General features: G+C 48.1%; 1 protein-coding gene across 1 annotated transcript; it reads right to left on the bottom strand.

Moving 5' to 3' along the window:
- Positions 1 to 1,851: 1,851 nt before the first annotated feature.
- Positions 1,852 to 8,977, bottom strand: SF3A3 (splicing factor 3a subunit 3). The gene is made up of 17 exons (XM_048968892.1): positions 8,819 to 8,977; positions 8,680 to 8,727; positions 8,499 to 8,551; positions 7,957 to 8,062; positions 7,485 to 7,557; positions 7,006 to 7,097; positions 6,633 to 6,715; positions 6,198 to 6,336; positions 5,826 to 5,894; positions 5,408 to 5,475; positions 4,961 to 5,068; positions 4,620 to 4,689; positions 4,165 to 4,329; positions 3,937 to 4,047; positions 3,444 to 3,534; positions 2,800 to 2,855; positions 1,852 to 2,469 (listed from the first exon to the last, which is right to left on the bottom strand). Exons 1-17 carry the CDS (start codon positions 8,912 to 8,914, stop codon positions 2,392 to 2,394), a joined length of 1,506 nt encoding a protein of 501 aa, XP_048824849.1. The 5' UTR covers positions 8,915 to 8,977; the 3' UTR covers positions 1,852 to 2,391.
- Between the last annotated feature and the right edge of the window lie 1,361 nt (positions 8,978 to 10,338).

Raw genomic sequence — 10,338 nt, 5'->3', positions numbered from 1 at the left:
AAACAAAAGCAAAGATTTGTTTGCAACCAGCAGTGAGGAGCCTGCCCAGCAGGTCAGAGATAATCACTGATTATGGAAATGTTACAGCAGCTTCTCCCTTCCCCTTCAAGGCACACTGTATAGGAGATTACAGCCATTTCTGGGGTCAAAACCCCAAGAAAAGTTTCTTTTGCACAGCTCTGTCTGATAGCTTACAGCCAAGAGAGGACAGGGACATTGTCCCATCACACCAAGTTGCCTTTGCCCCATTCCCAAGAGGATCCTCTCCTGTGCACTCACCTGCTATGGCCAGAGGGCCCTGGGTGCAGAAGTGCAGAGCCAAGACAGAGAGCAGCAGGCCTGAAACAGAGCAGAGACAACTGGGACCATCAAAGGCCAAGTTCAGCTCTGGCAGCCTCTGTGTTGGTGGGTTGGTTGGTCTGTGGGGTACCAGCTCTGGGATGGACTCTGCTCAGAGCACACATTACCTTGAGCAGGGAGGAGCTGCCGGTGAGCTGCCATCGTCCCCACCAGCAACCTCAGCTGGGACCTGGCAGACAGATGCAATCAGAATCAGCTCATCACCCAGAAGTTATCCTTCTGGTTTGGCATCAGGGACCAAGAGCCAGGCCCTTCCAGTCTGGGTTGCAGCAGCAGAAGGCTGAACAAGGACTGAGGAACCCTGGAAGCACTTCTCCCCATGGGCTCAGCCCAGCCCTGCCAAACAGGAGCCCCCCAGGAGGCCACATGCTGCTGTTGGTGTGGTAACCCTCCACCCTCGTGTAACACAGAGCTCTGAGAGGCACCAGCTTGGCACCACACACAGCAAACTGCTGATGCTGTTGTAAATGAAGAAGCTGCCCAGCTCAGGATGGAGGCACACACATCCCTGTTGCATGGAATTCTGAATCCAGTCGTCTGCATTGCTTCCCAACGCTGATCCCTGCACTGCTCACACTGTGGGTGGGGAAGTTCTACCTCCTCAGGTGTTTCCTGAGATACACTACTCTCCATTGAATGAAAGCAGACGTTTTCCTTGCAAAATCTTTGCCAATTCAAGATAGGAAACAGCGGAGATAACTCCAAACAAGTTCCAAGGCTGTTTTCTGAATACTCCCCTTCTGCCTTAGCATTTAAGCTCAGATAGCATTCCTAGGGCACTCTTTCAGAGTGACAGAAAACAACACAGGCTGGAGTTTGTCACCTCCCAGAGCAGGGCAGCCCCCCCACCCAGAGCAGGTTAGGAGAGCTCTTACAGAGGAGGGTAGAGCTCCAGCACAGCCAGGCTCACCTCCACAACAGGCTGAGGTCAAACCAGAAAAGGCTCACCCTGAAACAAGCTTCTCCCCCCAAGCAGGGAAAGGAATCTGCTCACAGACTCACCCTGTGTCCGTGCCCTGAAAGCCCTTGCGTGCCAGAGGAAGCCTGCAGCTGCTGCAAGAGATGGAGAGCCTCTGAGCACTGAGCAGCTGCAGTGCCTGCAGCACAGCTCACACCCTGGTGCCAGTGAGCCCCAGCCTGCCAACCAGCAGCTGCACAAACCGTCACCCAGGGAGAAGGGTTTGTTACCTGCAGCTCTGCTGGATTTGGAGATGCAAACGTCTGTGTGCAGCAAAAAACAGAGGAAGGGATTTTTGAGGCTAGAGGTGTCACACCAGAACATCTATACTGAAATGAAAGCCCACTGTAGGCAGTGTGAGGGCTGCCACAAAGCACAAGGCCTCTGCCCAACGCCTCTTTTCTCCTCATTGACTTTAATTCGTGTGGCAGTACCACAGTTCAAGAGAAGCAAAGGAAGGATCCATGCTAGCATCTGCCAAAGTCAGCGCCAGCGTTGGACAAACTAACACAAACTACCCACACGGCAGCCCATCCTAAACAAAACTCATTTATTGGTTCCCTGAAAAAAATCCCAGTAGCCAAAGCCTCACAGGAAGCCAGACTTGAAGCCAAAGCAGCAATGCAAGTCAAATATCTGCTCTGCAAAGGAGCACAGACAGACATTAAACTATTATACAGTACAAGATTGTCAGCATGCAATGCTCGTGTGTGCTTTAAAGGCAGTCCTCATCATAAAAACTTCCATCAGCACTGGAATAAGAGACAAGTAATTGTTTCTAACAATTCAAACCGTGTAGAAAGTTTCTGAAAGACACCATTATCAAATCTCCTCCTTCCAGCATACAAAAGGAGACGCATTTTCAGCACTTCCTAAGTTAAAATCCATTTATTTTTAAGGTTTTTAATATAAAATAACATCACAAGGCTGCTTCTCACAGAGGGCTTACTAGAAAGCGATTCTATAAAGTATCCTATGTTCATGCAAGTAGAAAAAAAATCAATAAGCTGAAGAACTGGAGCTGGTGACACTTCTTTTTTTTTTCTGATGTGAAATCCTTCACCTGGGAAAAGTTACAGCAGCCCCTGACGTTTCAAGTCTTCGTAGGTCTTCTTGTTCACCACATTCCCACTGGAGTCCTCATATTCCTCCTGGAATAGAATGAACAGTTTAGGGACACCTGCATGCAGCCTGACTCAGGTTGTGCTACAGCATTCACAGTTTAGCTCCAGTTCCATCTGAGCACAGCCACTCTGCCAGGAGCCTCCCTACATGAAGACATGCAGGGCATCTACCAGCAAGCTCAGCAAGATCTTATCTAGACTGAGAATAATGACAGAAGGCTCTGAAGTGTCCTGGAGACCTCAGCCTGTGATACAGCTTGTGTTAGAAACTCTCCAGCCAGAGCCACTTCATGCAAGGTAGATGAAGACCCCCAAGTACAGTGGACTAGAAACACCCCAGTGCCTCTACCATCTTACCTCTGTATCAGGCTGCCACCTCTCTGAAGCCTTCTGTAGTTTCAGCTTTGCCCACACTGTAAACACAAAGGCATTCACAACATGAGCACCATTTCACTTCAAACGCTGCGCTTGAAACTACTAAAATGCATCAGCTTTTAAAAAAAATTCAATAAAATAAAGTAAATCCCAACCACTGTCACTTCTGTGCCTTTCACTGAGTACTGCAGGCTTTCAAAACCTCCCTGGAGGCTCCACCATTTCTGAATGTTTTGCTGGCTTCCCCATGGAGACTGTGAGGAGCATCAGTGAAGTAACACTTGCATGGGATCACACAGTCACACTCTGAATAAATGGTGGCCTGCTACACTTGGCTGAGATTCCATACACAAAGCACTGCAGACAAAAAAGCTGGCAACAAACAGACACTTGGCTGGCATTCCTAGCAAACATCTATTTCTGCAGGCATCCAGCAAGAAACAAAGACATTCTCCCTCTAAGAACTGTGAGAGATGTTCCAATGAAGGGTCATCCCAGCAGCATCGTGCTTCTTACACTCCTCCCTTAGTCACCAGTTGTGGGGTAATACATTCCTGGCCCCAGCCAGCAAATACCAGCGTTCTTGTAGCACAGTCCCTGTGCAAAGAAATGCCATCTAGACTTACGTGAGACAGCATCCTCAATCTGTGTGACATTGGCAAAATGTGCAGTGTTGGGAATGCCCAGGCATCTCATCCCGTGAGCGTGACGCCACTCCTGGAACGAGAGGCAAAAGTCACTGAGAGGGAATGGCACCTCACCACAGTGCCTGCTGGGAGGCCTATGATGAGCTAAGCAGTGTAAAACAAATGCTAACAAAACACAGATCTCCCAAACATTGTTTTTTTTTCTGATGGTAACAAGACACTGAGTGCCCTGCATCAATCAGGCCTGGATATCGGTGTTCAAACAAGAGACTGGATATAAATTGGCAGAACAGATCTTTGCACCCTCTGGGGAATTTCCACTTTCAATAGCATGGCCTTGCAGCATCGGTGCAGACACACATTTTGTAAATGGAAGAAATGCCACTCAGATGCTCGTGTCATTTTCTCATCACTTACTATAAAGGTTGTCTGAATGTGGCACTGATGGTTCTTGTGACCAAACCTCACTTACTGCAAAATGGCGTTGAAAAGCTTTGGGCCCTCTGTAGGTGTAGTTACCACAGATCTCACAGTTGTAGTTGATGTTTAAACCATGCAATTTATACAACCAGTACGGGATTGGCTGAGAAGGGAAGACAAACAAAGATTAGGCCAAGTGACAAGGGAGCTTCAAACAGAAGAGTGAAGTGGGATCTCCCACTGGTTCAGAGCTAAATCCAGACCTAACAGCCTCAGCTACCTTGCCATCCCAACCAAGGGGCAGATTTTTAGGATTATAAATGATTTCATTTTCTTCATCTTCGCTCTCGCTCTCGCTGATCTGCTCTTCTTCCTCCTCCTCCCTCTCCTCCCCTGTCCGCGCCTGCTTACGCTGCACGTTCTCATGAGTGAGGTGTCTCTGTTCCTGGAGTGTGAGGAAACAGAACTGTGTTCACACAACAGCAATAAAATAAGATGGCAAGTCAATGGCAGCTGCCACCGTACCCAAACTGAAGCAGGGATTTAAGGCAAGCATTAAGGAGGAGTAAGAAAGAAAGAAAGGCAGGCAGTTTCTCCACAGAAAACATGTAAACTTCTGGAAAGAAAAGCAGTTCTTGTGGACACAGTCTATGGAGATGCTGGGTAAAAACAGAATGATCTTCTGGTCACTGCTGGACAGGTCTGTAACCAAAAGCTCAAAGACAAAATTCTTACCCCAAGAACTTCTACATATTCATATATCTGAGCTTCCAGGAATGCAAGATCTTTATTTCTTTCAGTGTCTCTGAAAGCAGAGAAGGGAAATTTCACTAAGTCCACTCCAGAACTGCAAACACCAAACACGTGAACTCCTAAGGACACCTTTGACTCCAGTGCAGCAAGAGAAGGAAACAGCTGACATGAACTAAACTGCAGGCAAACTACTCAGCTCTGATATCTCACATTTGGTTCAGGACCAACATAAAAGGATTCCAACGCTCTGGGAATCTAACACAACTATACAGTGCTGATGTTTATCCCCCAGTGATGGGATCAAACGGCCTTTGAGAACTCACCTTTTGATTCCCTTTGTCTTTGGATTCTTAGCAAACAAGGAAGGATCCAGTGCTTCCAGGGACTTGCCTTTAGTACTAAAAAGTCTCTGCGCACGCTCTTCCAGAGTCCTGTGGAGAAACAGGGAGGAGATGAACTCAGATCACTTCTTTTCTATTTCCAGAATATTATCTGAATTCGTGCAGCACCATCATAAATCCAGCTTTTAAAGGTGAAGAGCTTTTCTATGATCTTTGTTTTTTAGACCAAATTCTCCTACATGACAGACTTCAGTATGGCACGCTTTTCAGAACTGTACATCACAGAATTCCCTGATTGGCTTTCAACATGTAGAACATCATTAAAGTAATTCTTGTACAGTAGAGAACCCAAACAAATATCCCATAAAGGAATGCAAGGTGGCAAGACCTCAAAAACTGAAAAGGATTTAGGAAAAGAGCACATCTTACCCGCCACATTTCAGCCCCAGTGCCAATAATGCTGATTTCAATCTGTCCAGTCCTAGGGAGGCCAATTCCTATTCAACACAGCAAATCACAGTAAGATAAGAGCTATTAAAAATATAAATAATATGGATGTGTCTTATGAAAAAAAAAAAGAGGAAGAAGGAATATGAGCAGCACTAAAGAAATGACTGTCAAATGGGTGCCACTCCTTACTGAAAAAAATGAGGCATGTGCCAAATCTCAACAGAGCTTTCAAGCTGCAGCCCTCTAGCGGGAGAAATTAAATCATCAGCACAACCAAAGTTTCATCCAGAGAGCACAGAGCCAAAAACAAAAGCTGAAGAAGAGAGATGAAGGCAAGAAACCAAACGGTTCAGCTCCCATCTGCCCACAATTTAGAAGCACAGCACTGAATACCTACCTCCCAAGAGGAAAACGCTGAGAGATCCAGGTGGGCTCCAGCGTGAGTGAGGGCACTGCTGGTCTCTTTCTGCCAAGAGAAGACATGTGGGACATCTGTGTGACACTCTGCAACTCTTCATGCAATCCAGGTACCCAACACACAGCACAGCAGTTCAGTTCACACACAAACACCCCATCGCTGAACCACGCAATGAACGGACAGAAAAGATTAAAAGCAAGCCAACGTTTAAAAAGGCTGCTTGCAAATGCCTTCAAACTCCACCTGTGTGACATCTTGCTATCAGACTTCACCTCAGCAGTGATTTAACACCAGCAATTCATAAGAAATCCATCACAAATGAAACAAAGCTCTGAATTCACAGCTGCTCACCGGCCAGCCAGGGAATGTTCCGTTCTCCCACTTCTTCTCAAACTCAGTCTGAATTTTCCCAAACAGTTCATTCTGGTCCAGTAATGGTTTCACTCGATCTGTGTACTCCTGTAGGTACTCAAGAAGCATTTCAAGATACCTGGCAGAGTAATTATCAGCACAGACAATAATTCCATATCAGAGTACTGGTAGAACAGTATCAAAGTTATCAAGAGTAGCTTTTAATGCAATAAACTCAAGTACTTCCACAGAATAAGAAGCCCAATGGCTCCCCACATTTTGTTGTGCTTCATGTCCTCTCAGGACTCATTATGACTGAGTTACTACAGCTCAATTTATATCAGCTATGCTTGATTGCTAACTCTGTTCCTGGACACTTGAGAAGCAAATTCCTTCTCATCGACTGTCATAAATGAAGCAGGACAAAAGGCTCACCTCTTATATTCAGCATTTTTTCTCTCTTTGGGGATGTCAAAGAGTTGGTCAAACGTGGACAGATAAGTGATGTAATCCAGTTTCTAAGAAGAAAACAACAAACAGTTTGAGTCAGACTTTATACACATGCAGCCAAATCAACATCTCATTTCCAGTTACCAGACCAGAAGAAAAGCACAAAGCTCATTTATTCTGCACGGTCTGCATAGGGCTCGGGTTTACCACCTGCTTTTCAAAGCAAAACAAGCACTGTGAAACAGCTATTTGCACATAAATGCCATTTGAAACAAACCAACAACCAACCAATGAAACCAAGAGCCTTCAGCACTGAAGTGCAACACAGCTGAGTGCCCACAGCAACCCAACCTCTCACCTCTGATGATTTCAGATTAATGTATTTCAGATAGCAGTCGTGCAGATCCAAGTAGCGCCCGTACCCTTCTTCATCTGTGAACTCCACCAGGTCTGCAGGAAAGAGCATGGAGAGCTTTGTCACCAACCTCACATTCTCTGCTTATTAAATGCACGCTTTAGAATCTGAAAATAATTAACTGCAGGCCAATTTATCTTTCTTAAGCATGTTTATAATGCACATGGATCCTCGTTGACTAGATGCCTGCCAGCTTCCTTGTGTTGTATCAGAACATTCCTCAAAAGAATCATCTAACTGTGAATATTTCTGCAGCTCAGAAGAATGTAAATGAAATAAGAACATTTGTCACGGTTAATGCAGGAAAAGGGAGGTGGGACTCTATGCAAACCAGATCAGACAGGTCACTAAATCGCAGCAAGCAATGTATTCTCACTTCAACTGGGCCCAAAAAAGAAACAAATACAACCCTAAAGACTTACTTTGAGCTTCTTCACTTGGGTTGTCTCTGGCCTTCAACAGTTCCTCAAACTCCACGGACATGGGAACACAAATCTTCAAGAACAGACAGAAGTTACAGAAAAAAGTGATCAGTTCAGCTAATGCCCAGGAGTAATTCATACTGCAAACAGTAAAACTGGTAACTGAACAGGTGTTCAAAGCATTTCTTCATGATCACATCTGCACTAAGGAAAAAAAGTACAACCCAGTGACTCTGACAGTTATGCAAGCAAGAATGAATACTAGCTCAGAAGCAGAATGTTCTTAAACTAATAGAGTGTGGGGAGGACATGGTGAGCATCCTGCATTTTATCCTACACAGACAGAGCCTTATATAAAGCCTTAAAGCACCGCCTACTCTTGAACGCTTTGTTGTCCTGAGTGACATTTCAATACAGCAGAGGTGAAGCCCGACACACCACAGTCATTCTTACAGAGCAGGGAATTACTCACCTCATTGGGATGCTTCCGGTGAAACTCTTTGATTTGTTTCAGTCTGTTGTAGAATTCTGCAAATTCATTTGGCCCTGAAATGGCGCTGAGCTCTTCCTTCCGTAAGCTACAGGTGCATGAGAAGAAGACAGATTGCAACCAACCAAACAAACAAAACATGCTTATGCTGATATAATCTTTTTGGAAGTGTAACGTTGAATTCTGCTCCCACAAAACACCAGTGAGACTGACAGCACAGCCCCACAAAGCCCCAGTGATGTTCCACAGGCAGTCAGGCCCATGCTTTGCAGATATGGGTCACATCTCGACTGAAAATGCTGCAGTCTCAGTTACAAACACTCAAGTTTCCCTCAATGATTCAATCCAAGAAAACAATGAAGTGTTTGCGTTGCGCACAAACACTTTTTAATGTGAAGTCTGGGTCCTCCTCCAGCAGGTTCAGGGCTGACCCCCAGCCTCGACTGCAGCGTCGTGCAGTGTTTACAACAGACCCAGAGGAGCCCCAGGTCCTCTATCCGCGAGCCGGCAGGCCGCACACTCACCCGTCCTTGTCGTCATACAGGTCCCTCAGGTTGCCGCTCACTTCCATGTACCTCTAAAACACAACACAAACCCCGCGCTGCCACCGCGAACCTCAGCCGGGCCCGGCCCCGCAGCTCGGCAGCCTCCTGGGCCGCTCCGTACGGACCCCGGGGCCGCAGCGGCCCACCCCGCCCGACTCACGTCCTGCATGGCCCGCGTCCGGTGGTCGGAGTTGATCTGATCGCGGAGCTACGGGGAAAGGAACGGCGTCAGCGAGGGCCTGGGCCCGGCCCATCCCCCACACGACCCCACCGGACCCCCCGCCCTTCCCCGGCCGCACCGTGGACTTCTTGGTGAGCATCTCCTTCACCATGACGTCCATCAGCCGCTCCCGCTCCTCATGATAACGCCGCTGCTGCTCCAGAATCGTCTCCATCCTCTCGCGTCCCGCCCGGAAGTCGAAGCGCGCTACTTCCGGCGCAGCTGTGCGCTACCGGAAGGGTCCGGGCTGAACGTGGGACCGCGGTGATTATCGCCGCTGCGAAGCGGGGGAGGCAGAGCTATGAAGCCGCTCGCCCACATCTCGTTCAGCCTCAAGGCGGTGTGGAGCGGTGGGAAGCCGCTCCGGTATCGGATGGTGGGAGAGGAGGGCTGAACGCCCGCAAGTCCTGTCCCAAACGCTGCCAGCATGGCGGCTTTGTCCCAGTGTGCACTGAAAGGAGAGGAGCTCGCAGCCTGAACAGCCTCTGGGCCTCCAGGAGATCAGCGCGGGTTTCAGCGCCAACCACAGCTGCTTCCAAACACACCCGTGTCCCCACACAAACAGGCAGCTCACGGTCTCCCTCTAACCAGGGCTGCCCGCCCAGCAGGGTCAGTCAGAGCCCACGCTCACACGCTGCCCTTTGTCACAGCGATTAGAAAAGCCACAGCTTGAGTTACCCCCCCCTTCTCCCCCACAGAACCCTGTGAGCACCCTGCGGCTCTGCTCCTGCCCACCCCGGGGACCAGCGAGCACTGCCGGCGCCCCCGGGGCTGGGATGAAAACCTCCAGCCTGAGGGCGGCTGTGGGCAGCGTTACACAGCTGTGAATCACAGCCCGAACAGGAACAGACCCAGCAGAACAAAACGTGTCCAGCCCGGTGCTGCCTCCTTCCCGCCTGCCTTGGGTCACAGCCGTTGCTCCTGAGAAAAACAGGAGTGCTTTGTGGGCTTTGGGCATCAGGGCTCGAAGGATGTGGCTCTGGAGGATGTCATCCTGAGGAGGTCACGGTTGTGGCCTTCCACTTCTTCTTGGATTTTAATTACCATCTTCAGATCTACTCTAAATGCTGAGGAACGTGTCAGTGCTTTGCCTCCACTTTGCCAGATGCAAAACTATAATTAAATTTAAACTCATAAATATATTTCCCCCTACAATGCATGTTAAATTTATTTAACTATAACAACAAAAAAAACTTGGCTTCATTATGGCAGACAAAGACAATCCTGCCTTGGGAACATTCATTGCACTGAGGGGATGATACTGATGATAGGAGTGTTGTATTTAATTACTCTTGGAATAAAGTCTTCCCCTACATGTGTCACTTCTTCTCATGAATGCCCATCTAAAAATACAAGCGGAGATAAGATTTTGGACTTGGTTTTTGATTTTTCCCTTTCCTTTCATGTGGAACTTCATCCCCAGTAAGGTAAGGAGCTGAAACCCAGTGGGGACCCCCAGCCATGTGGGCTTGGTGCACCGGGAGCCTGATGCTGCTCTTCTTCCTCCTCTGCCCATCAGCAGCACCATGGGAGGAGGCAGGCTGTGGGCTGGGCTGTGCAGGGCTGGGAAGGCAATGTGGGAGCAGCCATAGTGCTTGG

This window comes from Lagopus muta, chromosome 23 (assembly GCF_023343835.1).
Source record: "Lagopus muta isolate bLagMut1 chromosome 23, bLagMut1 primary, whole genome shotgun sequence".
NCBI lineage: Eukaryota > Metazoa > Chordata > Aves > Galliformes > Phasianidae > Lagopus > Lagopus muta.
This window is presented reverse-complemented; position numbering and strand designations above follow the sequence as displayed.

Bases quoted from the DNA above. Each gene is read 5' to 3' on its own strand.
- SF3A3 (XM_048968892.1), bottom strand. From the start codon at position 8,914: ATGGAGACGATTCTGGAGCAGCAGCGGCGTTATCATGAGGAGCGGGAG. The intron at 8,552-8,679 runs GTGAGTCGGGCG...GTTGTGTTTTAG, and splicing joins GGACGCGGGCCATGCAGGAC to AGGTACATGGAAGTGAGCGG. The intron at 6,716-7,005 runs GTGAGAGGTTGG...TTTTCTTCTTAG, and splicing joins TTAATCTGAAATCATCAGAG to AAACTGGATTACATCACTTA.